The sequence below is a fragment of the Sphaerodactylus townsendi genome, linkage group LG11, assembly GCF_021028975.2.
Source record: "Sphaerodactylus townsendi isolate TG3544 linkage group LG11, MPM_Stown_v2.3, whole genome shotgun sequence".
In the NCBI taxonomy this organism is placed as follows: domain Eukaryota; kingdom Metazoa; phylum Chordata; class Lepidosauria; order Squamata; family Sphaerodactylidae; genus Sphaerodactylus; species Sphaerodactylus townsendi.
Genome location: NC_059435.1, coordinates 19,522,663 through 19,540,527, shown reverse-complemented (window position 1 = coordinate 19,540,527; position 17,865 = coordinate 19,522,663). Strand labels below are relative to the sequence as shown.

The following is a 17,865-nucleotide window of genomic DNA, read 5'->3' as shown; positions in this document are numbered from 1 at the left end:
CTGTTTGAAGTTAAAACCAGTTTTATGGGATGGGAGAAGCTGCAGATATCACTAATGAGGCTTTTTAACAATACCGTTTTTAATTTTCTTTCTGGTAGGGTCTCAATCTCTGGGCCATTCTCATTTTTGTAGCATTTTGCTAGAAATTGGCCAAATCTGGCCTCCAGGGTAAAGTTGGGATAAAAACGATAAGAGTAATCAACAAGGTTTGCTATGTGAAAAGCAGGTTGATGGCATGTATGTTATCTGTGCTTGGTTTGCTGATTTTTTCCTTTCTCAAACTCAGCTGATCCGGCCACACTTTAACCTAGCACAGTGGTTCTCAACCTTCCTAATGCCGCGACCCTTTAATACAGTTCCTCATGTTGTGGTGACCCCCAACCCTAACATTTATCCATTTTACAGATGGAGAACACTGATGCAGAGAGTCTTAGGCGACCCCTGTGAAAGGGTCGTTTGACCCCCAAAGTGGTCACGACCCACAGGTTGAGAACCGCTGACCTAGCAGTTTACTACAGTAACCTGCTCTATGCTGGGCTGCTCTTGAAGACAACTTGGGAGATTACCACATGTTCCAAATGCAGCAGCCCAAGTTTTGTTACAATCTAAAGAATGGGAAAACATCTCACCTATTTTGTAACAGCTATACTGACAGTTGGTTTCCAAGTTCCATTCAAGGTACCGGTTAGGATCTGTAAAGGCCTTCAGAGTCTAGGACTTCCATAGCAGAAGGACCATTTGTTTCCCATACATTCCCCATGCACCAAATGTCATTTTGCAGTTACCATTCTCTAGCTTAAGGCAGCCTGTTTGGCATGCAAAAGAACCTGTTCTCCCTCTATAGTACAACAAAGTTCCTGGGATAATAAGGGGCACCATTTGCAGTAGGGCTCTGTAAAGCTGTTTTACTTTGCAAATGTTTTCTTGGAGAGGGCAGTTAAAAGGTTTGAAAAAAATTTTTTGGTATTTTTTCTGTCTTGGAATAGTAAGCTGACTTGAGCCACAAGCAGAAAGAGGGTATAAATAATATATTTTTAAAATTAAGATAATTAAAAGTATGAAAAATATGCCATCAATGCAACCAAAACATCTACTAAAAAGTTTTTGTTTCTTCCAAAAACTTAACCATCCGCTCCCCTGGTTCGACCTACGATCTCTATCCTTCTGCTATTAGCCAGTCTCACAAACAATATCAAAGCACACCATTTCAGAAATGCAAAATGCCTAGCCAGTTCAGGGCACAAGCCGCTTCCCCTTATGAACAAGAGATTTCTCCAAGAAACACAAGTCAGCTCTTCTTCTGCCTGCAGCTAATGAATAGTTGCAGCAATGAAGATGACTGCACATGCCACTGTCAGTGAGACATCTTGAACCATTTCAAACATCATGGATTTCCAATATAAGGAACCTTCCATATAAGGATGGTTCTTTGGATCACAAGCAGATCACAGATTGTGATAAGCACCCCCAAACACTAAGCAAAGCCTCCTGCACACAACAAAAAACAACAACTCAGAACTGGATCAGCATGTTACATGAAACTTTGACATGGGTATTCCCTCCCCAAAACTATTCTGTCTTAAAAAACACACACACACATTTTAACTTACAAAACAGGTTGCTACTTAATTAGAGATATGCCTTCTGCAGGCAGAAATCCTTGCTTTCCTTTGGCTTCTGCATTCTTCAACGACGAGCACGTCAGTGGCTAAGATAGCCTGATCATTTCAAATTTCTAAGCTCCCCTGGAGACCTGCACTCAAAATGAAACTGAGCAAGGTTTTCGTAACCGTTAGAAAACATTTGTCAATTCCATCTTCAACCTACTCTCAGTTAGCACTCCTTGTGTGTTGATTCAGAGATGAAATTCTCAAGCCGAAGAAACCGAAATGAATTTGACCAAGATTCTTCTAGCCGTTGAAGAATGCGTTGTTGAGAAATGAACATTAAAAGAAAAAGGAAAGGCGCTTGGGCTGCTGGCTGGTGACTGCCCCCAGCTATGCAGGCGCAAAAGCAGGAAATACAACCTAACTTTTCATGGAGTCATCTGAAGATGATAACATAGTAATTAGCAGCTATGCGACCAGATACCGTGTCAAATATAGTCACTGCACATACGTGAAATTATTTGCAATGCTGCTCATCTGGAATTGCAAACTCATTCTTCAGTTGATCAAAACATGAGCTTGACTAGTCACATTTTTGCAAAGACATCGGTAAACCAAATTCCAAATGTAATAACCATGAGAGAGGTCTATTTTGCTGAAGATTGAAGAGCTCTGAATCCTGAATTAGTCATAATATCTCTGCACCAGCTGTGGCCATTTTTCCAACCCTATATTTATTCAGCAGAAGCCTTATTGTGAGCCTTTGTCATCAGTACTTTATGTAAAATTGCACCTTCTAGGTTTGATGCGCTCTATATTTATCAGTTGTGCTTTGTATCACTATGCTGGCTTTTATTTTTGTGTGTGTGTTAATGTTATTCAATTGTAAAATCTTTTGTAAGCTGTTTTTAGAGTATTTGTGGAAGTCTAATATTAATTTTAATACTATTTACAGTATGGATAACTGCTATAAATAATCGGGGGAAAGGGTTGTAAGGGTTATATTAATTTTAAAGGAATTATGTACATTTCTTGTGTTCCTTGGCAACGTTCTGTGTTCTCAAGGCTGCATGAATTGTACCACTGCCTCGGTCCCCTTGGTTTTTCCCCCCTTGATTGGCTTACAGTATGCATTAAACAATTTTACAACTGGCAGCCTTTAAATTTATAGGACTGGAAGAACTTCTCAAATCGATTAATTGTAGAATCCACAATTGATGCATCACATGAGAGTCCCAGTAGCATCGTGACAGGCTAACAGAATTTATTCCGTCATAAGCTTTTGTGAATCAGAACTGATTTCATCAGTGCCATGGAGTGTCCATCCAAAGTAGCTGCTTCAGGACAGCTAATGGGAGACTGAACTCACTTTTTAAAAAGCAGGTTGAGAAAGTATTCAGAATTTCTTTCTCAGTATAGTACAGTTGAACAGCCAAGCTACAGTCGTCGCTTTCTGTAACTAGTTAAAGGCTGCTGATGGAACTGATGTGTTTCTGCACTGAATGTGTTTCTGTGAGTGGACTCAGCTTCTGGATACTGCAATAGCAAATGTTTTGTGTGTTTGGTGTTAATTCAGTAAAATGTTTTTATATGAATTCAATTGGCCATGGTGGAAGGGGCTGATGGGAATTGTAGTCCATAAACATCTGGAGAGCCACAGGTTGCAGACCCCTGATTTAGATGCAGGGAATTCATTAATTCATGGTAAATGTGTGAAGTCCACTGTGGATGTACTCTAAAATCAAGTATTCAAATGTCCCCCCAGGCGCCTTTTACCTTGTATTTGAATATATGGATCATGACCTGATGGGACTCCTGGAATCTGGCTTGGTTCATTTTGATGAAAATCATATAAAATCCTTCATGAGACAGTTGATGGAAGGCTTGGATTATTGCCATAAGAAGAATTTCTTGCACAGGGATATTAAGTGCTCCAATATCTTACTAAACAACAGGTATGTGTCCCGATTCAGCAGTTCAGAATAGTTCACACCTTCTTTCTAATAGGCAGATTTTGCTTTCCCCAAGTGCCATTCCTTGACGTCTGCTTCACAGGTTAGCATTTCCTGCACAGAGAGCAGTCCCTCTGTCTGAAAAGTCTGTTGTTTAAAAATGTACTTTGTCTCATTTGAAAAGCAGTTCAGGTTGTCTTGTTGCCAGTGAGCCAGTGATACAGTAGGTGGTGTGAACATACTTTTCAACCCATTACATTATTGCAAGAAACGTAGGAGGTGAATTGGCCCTTGCTGTAGCCTAGTAAAATGACTTAAAAGTTTTGTTTGTGTAACATTCTGTGACATTTTTAGCTATTGTAGCTATCAGTTGAGTAATATAAAACAACAACAAAAACAGGAAATCACTGTTGTAGGAGTGTTTTCTTCAAAGCAAAGCACATGATCTGACTCTGAGCAACTGTGGCACCTAAGTGGAACCTCTCCATTCAGCATTAGTACAACTTGAGTAGCGGATGCAGGGAAGAATGGAAGGGGTGGGAAGGGAAGGGAACTGTATGGGGAAAATGTTGCTTTCATATCCTGCTTATAGACTTACTGAACTAGGCGAGCTGTTGTTATGATCCAGCAGGGTAGTTCTTATAGTCTCCTGGATGGTGTAGGCCATCTTGTTTGGGTTTGCTTCCAACGGTCTTTGAAGAGGCATGAAATATCTATCGGTCACTTCCTGTTAGCTGAAGCGACCATCTTAGACCCCAGTACCTTCCTGCCTTGTCGAAGAGAGCAGTGTTCGTCGTGAGTTCTGAGTCTTCGCTCACTTTTGGGCTTCCTATTGTGACCAGTGTGTGATTGAGCGTCTTTTGTCTAGTTTGTCTTCTGGTTGCCCTCTTTGAGTCTTCGTTTGTGGCGTTTTTGGTGTTTGTGGCTCCTTTCCCCTTCCCGCCAAAACAGCCCGCTCCTGAGGGAATATGGCTACAGCGCCCTCCCATCAAGAGTTCTGCCACTCTGCCGCTGAGAATACCAGGGCATCAGCTAGACTCTTCCACTCCTCCACGAGCAGCCACAGGGCTGAAAGGAGCGATTCTCCGTCTCGCCCTCAGTCCGGCTGTGCATCTGGCAGCAGGGACAAACTGCCCAGAGGAAGGAGGCGAAGGTGCGCGGTCTCGGCGGAGCCGAGCGTGCGACGCCATGGCAGTTGGAGCAGCAGCGCGGAAAGCCACTTTTTGGAGCGCCGTGTGGAGATTTCCCCACCGTGTTCTCCAGTCGCTGTGTCATTCCCGGGACTCCTCGCTCTGGTGGGCAGTTCCACGGAGGTTCACAGCGGCCATTCAGAGGGACCATCTGGCAGGCAAGAGGCCGATATGGCTGGGAGCGCTGGAGGGAGGGTGGTTGGCCTGCCCTCCGAATGGGCAAATTTCACTCCTGACAGACTAGTGGCTCTCATGAATGCCTCCATTAGAAGGGAGGTCGGCAGATACGCCGGGGTAGAATCCTCCTCCCTGGTTAGAGCCAGATCCAGGTCTCCCAGGAGAGACTTCGGGGACAGGTCTTGTTATGATTCCCCATATTCCACCATAAGCGATGTCAGTGAGGGCGAGGTAGATCTGGACTCTGAACACTTTTCAGAACCAGAGGGGGAAGTTAAAGAGGCCCCTGAGCATTCCCAACACCTGTTTAAACTAGAGGACCTAGCCACCCTCATGGCCAAGACCATTTTGGCTCTGGACCTCAGAGACTCTGCAGAAACGGAGGAACCTGGTGCTAAGGAGGCTTCCTCTTTCACCAAGCCCATCAAGGGCTGCCCAAAGGGACTCCTTCCATATTTCCGGTGGAAGAGGAGGCGCAAAATTTTTTTTCCCCCTCCCTGAATCCATTGAAAGAAAGATCAAGAAGGAGTGGTTGGACCCAGCCTCCGGTAAAGGGTTTCCCTCAGCTTACAAAAAGCTTTATGTAGGTCCCGACCACCTTTCCAATTTATTAAAGACCCCGTTAATTGATGGTCCAGTTTCGGCCTTGCACTCGGAGGGTCTTGTCCACAGGGACGGCCAGGGAAATCTCAAGGGTCCCATGGACAAAAAATCTGAGGTTTTGCTACGCAGAGTGCATGAGGGCCTAGCCATGTTACATAGGATCCTTGCCCCTTCTGCCTCGGTGGCCAGAGCCACCATTGTCTGGCTTAAGAAGCTCCTTTCCATCATCCCACCCCAGGACAGGGAGGTCAGGGAGGGAACAGAAAGGGTGCTCATGGCAGTTTCTTTTCTAGCCGATGCTTCCCTAGACGCACTTCTTACATCCTCCAGAACCATGGTCACCTCTTCGGTGATCTGCAGGGTCCTTTGGCTCAAACCCTGGCTCGCAGATACGCAGTCAAAGAATGTGGTGGCCGGCTTCGATTTCCAGGCCGGAATTCTTTTTGGCACGGAGCTAGACCGCATCCTGGTTCAGACCAAGGACATTAGGAAGACCATGCCTAGCTCATTCGGTCTGACAAACCCCGCTTCGCACCCAAGCCGGCCTTTCGTAAATTCCACTCCTCCTTTTGTCCCAGCTGGGATGACAATAGATCCAACTGGGCACCGCCGTCTTCCTTTTGGAAGAGGTTCGACTTCTGCAGCCAGGGCAGACAGGGAAAATCCTTCTGGGCTGGATCCAATACCAAAACAACGGAGGCTCCAGCAAGGTGTGACTGCAAGAGCATTCCGGTTGGCGGGCGGCTGTTGTTCTTTCGCCATCTCAGGACAGGTCTACATGTGGACTCTTGGACACTAGAGATCGTTTCATACGGTTACTCCTTGGAGTTTCGTCACTTGCCAAGGGACAGATTTCTTCTGTCTGCAGGCAGCTCCCAGCAGGAGAAGAGGGATCGATTGCAGTCGGTGGTGGAATACCTCCTCTCCATCCGAGCCATTGAACCAGTTCCCAGGGACTAGAGGGGCAGAGGAGTTTACTCACACTTCTTCACGGTCCTGAAGAAGAACGGGGATGTCAGGGCCATTCTCAACCTGCGCCATGTCAACCTTTTTCTTCGACGTTTCCGGTTCCACATGGAGACCCTTCGGTCCACGGTTGCTGCCATACAGCAGGGAGATTTCCTCACCTCCTTGGACCTAGCAGAAGCCTACCTGCACGTCCCCATCCACCTGATCCACTGCCGCTACCTTCGGTTCTCGATAGAGGACTGGACCAGCATTTGTTTATTATTGGGTTTTGTATACCGCCCTACCCCCGGCACTCCGGGTTTTCACCAAGGTCCTTGTGGCTCCCATCGCATTCCTGAGGCAACAGGGGATCCACCGTTTCTTCCGTCTGCAGGCACCTGGACGACATCCTGATTTGGTCCAGATCTCACAGCCAGGCAGCCCAGGATGTCGTCCTAGTCCAGAACCTCCTTTCGTCCTACGGGTTCGTCATCAACCAGGAGAAGAGCGTATTCACCCCTTCTCAGAGAATGGAACATCTGGGAGCCTCGATTGATACCACGGCGTGCACTTTATTCGTCCCCAGCCCCAAGGTGCAGAAGATCCAGAAGGCCACATTGCAGGTGCTAGCAGCCCGCTCCGCCACGCTCCTTCAACTAGCCAGTCTCCTGGGCCTCCTCCTCTCTACCATGGATCTCATCCAGTGGGAGAGGGTGCATGCGAGAACCTTGCAGACCTTTCTTCGGCCCTTTGCCAGGCAGATAATTTTCAAATCCTCAGGTTTTGGTCATCTCCCCCTCCGTACGCCTCGGCCTGAAATGGTGGACTTGTCAGAACAATCTTTCCAAGGGGAAGGTGTTCGCACCGTCGCAACAATTTCACATCTACACGGATGCCAGCCTCAGCGGCTTGGGAGCCAAGCTCGACACACGTATAGCCCAGGGTCTCTGGTCCAACCTACAGGCCCAAGCTCCTATCAACTTCCTGGAGGTCAAGGCAATATTCCTAGCGCTTCGACAGTTCCAGCACACGATTCACAACTCCCACGTAGTCATCCATACAGACAACATGTCGGCAAAGTGCTATCTCAACCACCAAGGAGGATCTCGGTCATCCAATCTTCACAGGGAGGCCTTCAAGATCCTGCGGTGGGCCGAGAGCAACCTGGTCTCTCTCTGGGCCGAGCATGTCCGGGGGTGTCTAAATATGGAAGCGGACTGGCTGAGCAGGAACAGAATATCACACTCGTAGTGGTCTCTCAACAGGGAAGTATTCCAATGCCTGGTGACAAGGTGGGGTTCTCCAGTCATCGACCTCTTTGCCACCCCGGAGAATGCTCAGGTTCCAGTTTTCATCAGCAGGTTCCATCACCATCGGGCCTGGGACACGGATGCCCTCGCAGTTCCCTGGCCACCGGGGTTGCTTTATGCCTTACCTCCCCTGCCGGTGTTGTCCAGATTGGTCAGACGGGTCCAGCAACAGCGCAGGGAGATGATCCTCGTGGCCTTCTTCTGGTCGAGGAGGCCGTGGTTCTCGGTAGTTCAGCAGATGTCAGTGGGTGAACTGACCTTGACAGAGCTCATGACTTAGTTTTTACAGTTTAATGGTTCGGTCACTTCTAGCAGTTGGTGTTGTATGTGTGTTCTATCTGTTTGTTGTTAACGTTGTGTCAGTTATTACTCGGCTACGTCAGATACTGGGGTCTAAGATGGCCGCTTCAGCTAACAGGAAGTGACCGACAGATATTTCCTGCCTCTTCAAAGACCGTTGGAAGCAAACCCAAACAAGATGGCCTACATCCACCCAGGAGAAGACCCCTTCACGGTGAGTATCCAATGGGTCGTTCTTTGCTTAGATTCAGTTGCATTCAGTGTCCACAAACAATGGAATACAGGAGCAAGCCTTAGGTTTTCCTCCACTGTTAACAGGCTGGATCTTGTAACTCTCTTCAGCAAAGTTAGGAGCCTTGCTTGGTGCCTAATAGAAGGGACCTACTCTGGTGTGCATGCCTTGTGTATTGTCAAGTAGCATGTGCATATTCTTGGGCATTTGGCAGTGCTACAGAGGAACTCTCAATTCACACAGATTTCTTGTGGTAATGGGGTGCATGTGGAAGTGGATCTTCCCCCTTCCTTTCCCTTCTGTGCACTGTGGGATCCTGTGTAGCTCTCTTTATTCCCATAGCCAGCCCCACATCTTATTCTGGGAGACTTTGGGATTGGGAAAACATTTTTTGTGGAAGCAAAAGTGGTTTTGTTTTGCCTTGTTTTCTGGAGTTAATCCTGTTTTTTGCTTTTTCATACTATTTTTGCTAAGAAAAAATTCATTGTTCTGAAAGTTGTTTCACTCTTGCTTTGGGAGCAAATTTGAAAAACAATTTATACACTTAATACATTAAATTGCAGATGCGCTAATGAAAATCTTAGTTAATGTCACAAAAAAGATACACACTGAGAAGTAAAAAGAGTAGCTCAGAATGGCATCTAATCCCTGTACTGTGTTGTGTGCTAAAATAAATGTTGCATTTAATTTACAACATTTGTACTAGCAAGCGAGATTTCTTACATCCTTTATTTTCCAATGTAATTTCTGCATGCCTAGCTAAACACTGTGAAGCATACAAAATAGCTGTTTACACAATTAAGAATTATGTCCTGACAGCAGACAATTGATCTAATTGTTCTTTTTATTTTTTTAAAAAGTGTGTAAAATCTTTACTCTCTCCACTAGAGGGCAGATCAAACTTGCAGATTTTGGGCTTGCCCGGCTGTATAGCTCAGAGGAGAGGTAAGACAAGTGTTATTAAAAAGCAATATGTTTGCAGTTTGTGGGCATTCCCTGAGGAATATTTCATAAACATATTTAAAATTCTGTTCTAATCACTAAATTTTTAATCCCTTCAAGTGCTTTGCTTATGTACATGATTTTAACAGCAGACGTAGGCTGGCTAATTTCACACCAAGTTAACCTATTCTCTATGTGAAGCAATGATACAATTCCATTAAGATTGGAGATATTTTGTATTCTGAGTTGTTACCTTTGTAAAACTAAAACAAAGGATCTTGCAGGGGCACAGAATTAATATTTGCTTGCTTTGTAGACTGTTTAAGCTCTGAAATTGATAGAACAGATCACTCTAGTAGAATTGTGGGGAATAGATGCAAATAATATCACATGGTTCTCTGGATAAAATTTCATTTGAATCTTTGGTTCGTTACATAAATGGAGTGCCAGTGCTCAAAAACTGTTCACTGATCAAGACCTCAAGTCCTTGCATAGTTGTCCTTGAGGTGATTAACCTGGGTCTGGACTTCACCATACCTGACTATGTGACAGAAAGTTGTTCTGTGCAAAAATTCCATCCCCAGATGCAGCTGAATGTCAAGCAGGAGGATTCTACCCTTGCCTTGCCTTTCTCTTTTTGGCATGTTTTCTGTATGTCCAGTTTTTTTAACGTGGATGCCGAAGCATTTCGTACATGCAGTCTGATGTGGTATTATCAAGACGCGGCTTCATTGCCTCACTAAAACTGAGCCAGTATTCGCCAAGCTTCTGGTAACAGCACCAGCCCTTACATTAAAATTAGGGTCCTGGTTCACTCTTGCATTCAAAAAGGCTGTTTTTTAAACATGAACTAACCCGTTCTGCATGATCCACTGCTCTGAGCCTGTCTGCTCACATTGAAGGACAGAAGCTGAGAGCAGGAGTGTCCCTGGGCGTATCAGGCAGCCTCCTTCTAAGCACAAATAATGGTATTGTGTCTTTTGGTAGTGAGCTGTGATTGCCCTTGATGCAGAGGTGCTGCAGAATTTCTCGCTTAAGTGGGAGGCTTAGTGGAAGGAAACAAAGACTGAGTTGTAATCATGTAGGCGAGTGGGCTGCCTCCTCTGGGTGGGCATACGGGCACCCTGGCATACAGAAGGGAGTGATTATGATCAGCTGTGATGTTTTCTGCCATTCTTGTGACTGGCACAAGTCATTAACAGGTTACATTTGGAGGGGGGTTTTTTTGCAGACAGTACTATGATTAAAATCAGTTTTATAGTTCCTGACTGTATGCCATAAGAGTAATGTTATCTTTCTGCTGCCCCCACCCCAGACAGTGATCCTGTCCAGCAATTTTATGTTTTCCATCAATAATCAGCATGGGGAATTAAATATTTGCTTCAAGGTAGCCTGTGTTTATGTGCCACTAAGAGAAAGCTCTGTTCGTTTCCTGTAGGTGTATAGAATTATTCGAATACAAGCGACAGGTCCTACCAAGTGGTGTCAGGAAATGCCAATCAAAAGCAGCAGAAGTTAACCTCGAGATGTTGCGGACCCATCCTTGTTCAGGATAGGCTTCTGTGCCTTGTGTGTGATTTGTTTAGGGATTAAAACTTGTGTTGCGGGAGAAAACGGCAACCATGATAAGCCAGTTGCCATTTTATACTTTTAATTCCAAAAGACAGATTGTGGTAGAAAAGCCACGGTCTTCAGTGAAGGATGTATCTGTTTCCATTCAGCTCCAGCCATCCTCTGACTGGGGTCAGGAGCCCTATCTGATATTGTTTCACTTTTGTGATATTTTGAACCCTGCGGCAGTTCTGTCTGGGAGAAAATTCAGCTTTGTTTTCTTTTCCAGTCGACCCTATACCAACAAAGTGATCACGTTATGGTACCGCCCTCCTGAACTGTTGCTAGGAGAGGAGCGATACACACCTGCCATTGATGTCTGGAGCTGCGGGTAAGCTTTTTGATTCCAAGAGGGGGTTGTGAAACAAAGCAAGGTGTGTTAAGAGCAGGCTGATGAGGAAACTGCCGCATGTTCTTTTTCAGGTGCATCCTAGGAGAGCTGTTCACTAAAAAGCCAATATTTCAAGCAAACCAGGAACTTGCTCAGCTGGAACTGATAAGGTCAGTGGTGTTGCCTAACATGGATTCTCTGAGAAGCTTCCCTTTTAAGCAGATAGTCACCAGCTTTTTATCCCATGATGATTTTGACAGGACTGGAGGTTGGCATTTTTGGGGACTGTAGACTAAACTCTTAGTGGAGCCAGCTTGGTTTGTGGCTTGAAGTCATCTTTTAGCGAGGGGAACATGCCCCATATGTGCCCTTCATCACCCCTGACCTAGAAAGCACATCACAGATGCAGATCATGTTTAGAAATAAGGAAACTCTGAACAGAGTCCGAGGCTGGTCTTTGTGTAACTGTTCTTGGGCTTCTCGTGCAGAAGAAGGGATAATTTCCCCCTCACTGACTGATAAACGTGTCAGAAGAGGGACCCATTATTTTTGCATTTTAGCAGCAGTGACTTCTTGTCTGCCGACTACAGTTTACATTAGGTCCCTCTCCAGGTTGCATGAAATATGAATCTAGGCTCCAGTGCATATGTCTGTATTAAGAAAATTCACACTGGTGTGTAAGAGGGAAATTTCCCTGTTGCTTCTTTAGATAAAGGTAAAGCTTTGCCAACACCAGGTCATACCTGATCCATGTGGTGACATCACATCATGACATTTCCTAGGCCAGCTATGTTTATGCAGTGGGTTTGCCATTTCCTTCCCCACACTTTACCCCAAGCAAGCTGGGTACTTCTTCTAAATGAAATGAAATCCTTTTATATCTGAAAGTACTAATTCTAGCGACGACCACTAGATGGTAGCAGAACATTCAAAATGTATTGGTTTTCTGTGTAAGTTTTCTCACTCAAAACAGCTTATTCTCCCCCCCCCCCCGCCCACTAAAAATAGAAAGTGTCTGCATTATTAGCCAGAGCAGATTTTAGCAATTTTGTTAAGGTATGTACCTAAACCACTTTAAATGTGTACTGTAGTTATGTTAATTTTAGTGACTCTCTTTAGTGCCAAAAAAAGAAATCTGAGAACGGTAGATCAGCTGGTTGCTCTTTGTGTCTTCTCTTCTGCTAGCTCAGAAGACATCATAGATTAAAGGAGGTTTAGATGAGATTGTGTGTAAAATACCTGTCGACACTAATAGAAACAAACTATCTTGTATATCATTTTCATTGGTTTCAATGTGCCCAAGATCACAGTGTTAAATACGGAAGAAATCCACACATGGAAGCCCTGGCATATTCTGTGTGTGTTGTTAAAACCGTGCAAATTTCTGAATCTAGCAGACAACATCGGTGTGGACGATTCCTCTGCATGGGAGACAATTGCCTGATTACCACTTTGATTATCTGGCCCTTGTCAAGTTCTCCTTTCCTTTCCTTCGGCACATTCAGATTTTCAATCAGAAGAAAAGATGTTTCTTACTTGGATGTCAGACTTATCAGGCCAAATTCAAAACCGATTCCTGCTAACTTGATATTGCTGCCATCTAAATTCGGTCTTTGTTTTACATTTCTTCCCTAATCTTATGATTCTTCCCTAATCTTATGATTGAGGGGCATGGTCATCATTAAACACTTGTTTGAATCTGCAGCCTTTGGGTGTTCCCTGAATACAATTTGGTATACAAATCAGGTATACAAATCAGATATACAAATTTGGTATACAAATCAGGCAGATCCAGCATTAATGGGAAAAGACAGTTTGTATGTATGAGGACACCCACCAAAACTCATGCACTGTTGGTGGTTTGACAAGTTTGTTATTGGGGGTTTTTTTTTTTGAGCTAATGCCGCCTGGTGTCTGTATATCTACATACATTCAATTGTTTGACTCCGGTGTTCTTCCTACAGCCGCATTTGTGGGAGTCCTTGTCCTGCAGTATGGCCTGATGTGATAAAACTGGCATATTTCAACACCATGAAACCAAAGAAGCAGTACCGTCGACGACTGAGAGAAGAATTTGCTTTGTAAGGAGTGAGCTGTTTAATCGGCGGGGTTTGTGCAGTTCAGGGCTTTATTCCTCAGTTTGGCTCCCGTGTGAGAACGTGACTCCTGATGTTCTATTGATGTATCTGCTAATAACGAGGATTGTGGTTTGACATACGTGCCTTAATGTATGCAGTCTCTTTTCTTCTAAAGACAGGCCTCCTAAATAGTGTCACAGGACCTTCTTGTATGACTCTGAAATTACAAATGGTCTGCTTTTATTCGGTTATTTTGAATCTGCCTTCGAAAGCAGTGTTACAGTGTATAGGGCCAAGGCTTCTGGTATTGCTTCTCACACAGCTGGCTTTTAAGACAAGCCTCCAGCTGCTGCGTGAGAACACGAGACCAGCCAACAGGTCCCCTCTGCTCAAGCAAGGCCAGCTAATTTGGATGACATGCTAGGTATGTGGAAGGCCCCAACTGCAATTTTTGATCTGTAGCTTGGCATGTCTGGGAGGAGGTTAGCTTAGAACTACCTCCCTGATGTCCTGTGATATGCAGGAGCATCCAGGTTCATCAGCTTTTGTGTGCAGTCTGAGGCAGCTTTATTACACTTTCTACTAGTTTCAAAAAGAGGGCCACATATTACTTTGAATTTGGGTTTCGTAACGTAACTCAGCGTTGGAATTTGCTAGCATAAGGAGCAGCAGTGGTGTAGTGGTTAAGAGCAGGTGTACTCTAATCTGGAGAACCGGGTTTGATTCCCTGCTGTGCCGCCTGAGCTGTGGAGGCTTATCTGGGGAATTCAGATTAGCCTGTGCACTCCAACACATGCCAGCTGGGTGACCTTGGGCTAGTCACAGTTCTTCTGAGCTCTCTCAGCCCCACCTACCTCACAGGGTGTTTGTTGGGGGTGGATGGGTGAGGGAAAGGAGTTTGTAAACCCCTTTGAGTCTCCTTACAGGAGAGAAAGGGGGGATATAAATCCAACTCTTCTTTTATTCTTAGAAGTCGAACTTTTGTGTTGGGTACTATATAATTTGAGCCAGTTCTGCCCCGACTCTTTGTTCTGCACACCATCCCTGGGTATCTGCCCTTCACGGGAAACACAGTAGGCTGCAAGAGAGAACAAAGTTTGCTTTTGCATGTACTTCCTCACGTTAAGTAGGACCAATCCAGATCTCTGACCAACATTTCAGTCTGAAGTATGTTGCATCGATTTCTAGAGAAAGGTTGGCCAGCCAGAAAAGTGTATTCTAAAATTAAGCTTTCCAGAGCAGCATTTTAAAAAGGTGTCGATAATGCATAAAAACAAGCTCCAAAAAACAGCATGTCTTCCTGGCTTCACTTTCTCCATCCTCTTGACAGTATTCCCCCAGCTGCCCTAGACCTCTTTGATTACATGCTTGCTCTGGACCCCAGCAAGCGCTGCACGGCTGAACAGGCTCTTCAGTGTGAATTTCTTCGAGATGTGGATCCTTCCAAGATGCCTCCACCAGAGTAAGTATCCTTTTTTTAATCTCCTCTGTTACACAAGGTTGTAGTGCTTTGCCAGCACAACCGAACAGCGGAACTTCAGGTCATTGTATAGCTACAATGCAATTATCTTGGTAAGCTTCCTGAAAACAGACCAAGTTTAATGGTCATTCCATATGGAAAAGAACACATCCCATATTATGGTAAGAATTTGTCCTGATGTTAATGTTAGTGTACTAGCAAATAAATGTTAGGAAGAGATATACAGGTGACTGTGCCAAGGGTATGCTAGTATAAAATTATAATATGATAGACATATATCACGTTTACAATTTTCCAGATGGTAAAAGAGGCTTAGTAACTTTTGTGTGTATGTTTCAAATACTTGTCATGAATGTTTCTGGTGCAGCTTACTGAATATAATTTATGTAAAGTCTTTGCTTTCTCATAAAGGAATGATACTAATGGCATTCTTGTCAGATAAATATCAGTGGTACAGCTTCTTACGTAACTTTATTGTCCCATAAGGTGTTGTTTTTTTCAGAGTGTCCTCCTTGGCAGCTGAACATCTTTGTAAACAGATTAAGTGCCCATTCGTATTAGTAAGGTGAAGATGTACCTTAAAATATATTTCCTACAACAAGATAATTTTAATTGTCTTACTGTATCCCCAATCCAAAGAGAGAACTGATAAAATCATGGAACCATGATCAGAGCAATAATTTTCTTCTTGGATTATCAAATAAGAAGACTAAGGATCAGCAGAATTTATCACCGGTTGGCTTTTGCTTAAAGGTGGAATTTCCTCCCTGTTGTAGTCCCAACTTCTCTAGTGGCTATTGTGTCAGATAGTTGCGATCCTTTAACAAAGAAGATAGCATAAGTTAATGCTGTAAGCCTGCGAGTGCATTTTTGTTTTGGTTTACCTAAAGCCAGGATTTTATGGAACCCTATTTAATAATAAATATTTCCATTACAGCCTCCCATTATGGCAGGACTGTCATGAGTTGTGGAGTAAAAAGCGCCGAAGGCAGAAGCAGATGGGGATGACTGATGATGCCACTAAAATTCCAAGGAAGGATCTGTCTTTAGGCATGGATGACAGCAGAACCAACACCCCTCAGGGCATGCAGACCTCTTCTCAGCTGAAGATGCCAGGCAATTCTAACATGGCACTTGGTCAGTAACACTCTTTTTTCTTAATTGCATATTCCTTTGCTAAGTATATTTCGGTGATACTTATATAGTTTGGCTTTCTGGAGGGTTACTAAATGTAGTCTTCTATTGCATGGTTATGTATGATACTGCATATTCCATTACATTCAGATGATTTTTTTAAAGGATTGGGACATTTGTGAAGATTACGTCTGTTTGACCCCAAATATTTTTGGTATTTTCTCCAGTGTAAATAAATTACGGCAGATGGGTCTGAGTCACTATTAAGTTTTTGTTGTTTAGTCATAACTGTGCTGTGGAGCTGGAAGTGTCATCCTTGTCTTAATCAAAAGATTTACTGGAAAAAAATCTTGTATGTTTTGCTGCTTTTCCCAACTTCAAAGCGACCCTCATTTTAGAAATGTAGGATTTATTGTTTAGCCACAAAAACTTTTAACTGATTATTTTGCTGAGGCTCCCAAGCATTGTTCTGTTTGGGCCAGAGTTTTAACTGATTTCAGATACTTTTCAGTATTTTTGATCATGAATACTTTTGGTTCAAATATTGGGTATCCACATTAAACTCCATTTTTCATTTAGAATATGCGAGTAACCCCTTAGAAATTTGTTTTATGTTTTTCCTGAAACTAATTAACTTTCATAGCTGGCTTTTCAGTTCAAGGAGCTATTTCTTTCTCGTCTTTGAGGTTAGGAATGTATACTTTGCAAATGGTTACCCCTAGACCAGCAAATATTAAAGGGTTTTTTGTACGTATTAAAGTGGAAACCCATTTGAATGTAGGTGTCCTTTTTATTCTGTAGACCTTTATATGTATAATTGTCATGATGGTGCTGTTGGGCGGAGGGGGGGATTCACTTTCGCTTTAGCAGGTGCAGTTTTATTATTTCTAGCTGTGGCCTTGGAAGTCTGCGGCTGGGAGTAGACTCCAGGCTAGACAATGTGAACTGTTTGCTTCTCATGTGGGGACAGTGTGAACTGTTTGCTTCTCATGTGGGGATCTTGCACACATATTATCAAGAGTTTGGTGCGGTTTTTGCCAGACCTCTCTATGTTCCTGACATGTCTTCAATAAAAGCCTTGAACTCATCAAGTAAATTATTGTCTGAACGGGGAATCTGACAGTAATTAATTTCCATGGTACTGGGTCATTTTTCTCTCTCTATAAAAAACATTTTTCATGGTCAGTTTGCAAAAATACTTTATTTTATTGCCAAAGGTCTGTGCTAGTAAGGCAACCCAAACACCTGATGATCAGTTAACTTTTTGCTGTGAGCCTTAAGTAGAAGCATACTAATCGTTCTTTGCTTGCCTTTAGCGAAAGGAGGCAGTGGACAACCGCTTAATCAAAACGAAGTCGCTCTTCTCCTGAACCTGCTTCAGTCTAAAACCAGTGTGAACATGGCACAGTTTGCTCAAGTACTGAACATTAAGGTGAATCCAGAGACTGAGCAACAGTTGAATAAAATAAACCTTCCAGCTGGCATTTTGGAAGCAGAACAGCCGGAGCAGCAACAGCAACAGCCACCGCCACAGCCGCCGCCGCCGCCACCACCACCACCACAGACTCCATCCCCAGACCAGGAGCCTGTAAAACAAGTGGCAGCCCCTCAGCCTTCTGCACAGCCTGCTCCATTGAGCCAAGCGAAAGTTGACACTGAGGTCACTCAAGCGGCTGTGCAGAGTGCCTTTGCTGTTTTGTTATCGCAGTTATTAAAGACTCAGCAAGGGAAGCAAAAAGAAAATGCGCTGGAAGAAAAGGAGAACGGGTCGGGAAACGAAATGGGGTTACATCCCCTGCAGCCGCCAGAGCCAAGTACACCTGTGTCTACCAACTGGGAGGGGCCAGAATCTCCAGCATCCATTTATCCCCCTCTAATCAACTCGTTGTATGGATGTGCAGGTACGATGGTCTTTGGCACTGGAAAATGTGCACAACTTGAGAATGTCTTTCCTCTTTGTTTCTGCTGCT

General features: G+C 44.1%; 1 protein-coding gene across 1 annotated transcript in view; it reads left to right on the top strand.

The window, feature by feature from the left end:
* The window catches only part of CDK13 (cyclin dependent kinase 13), a 45,867-nt gene that overhangs the window by 24,634 nt on the left and 3,368 nt on the right, over positions 1–17,865 (top strand). Inside the window, exons 6-13 of the mRNA XM_048510405.1 lie at positions 3,373–3,562; positions 9,208–9,264; positions 11,102–11,203; positions 11,296–11,373; positions 13,168–13,284; positions 14,612–14,743; positions 15,699–15,898; positions 17,212–17,796. Of these exons, the coding sequence (XP_048366362.1) occupies positions 3,373–3,562; positions 9,208–9,264; positions 11,102–11,203; positions 11,296–11,373; positions 13,168–13,284; positions 14,612–14,743; positions 15,699–15,898; positions 17,212–17,796 (1,461 nt within the window). The remainder of the gene's footprint in view (positions 1–3,372; positions 3,563–9,207; positions 9,265–11,101; positions 11,204–11,295; positions 11,374–13,167; positions 13,285–14,611; positions 14,744–15,698; positions 15,899–17,211; positions 17,797–17,865) is intronic.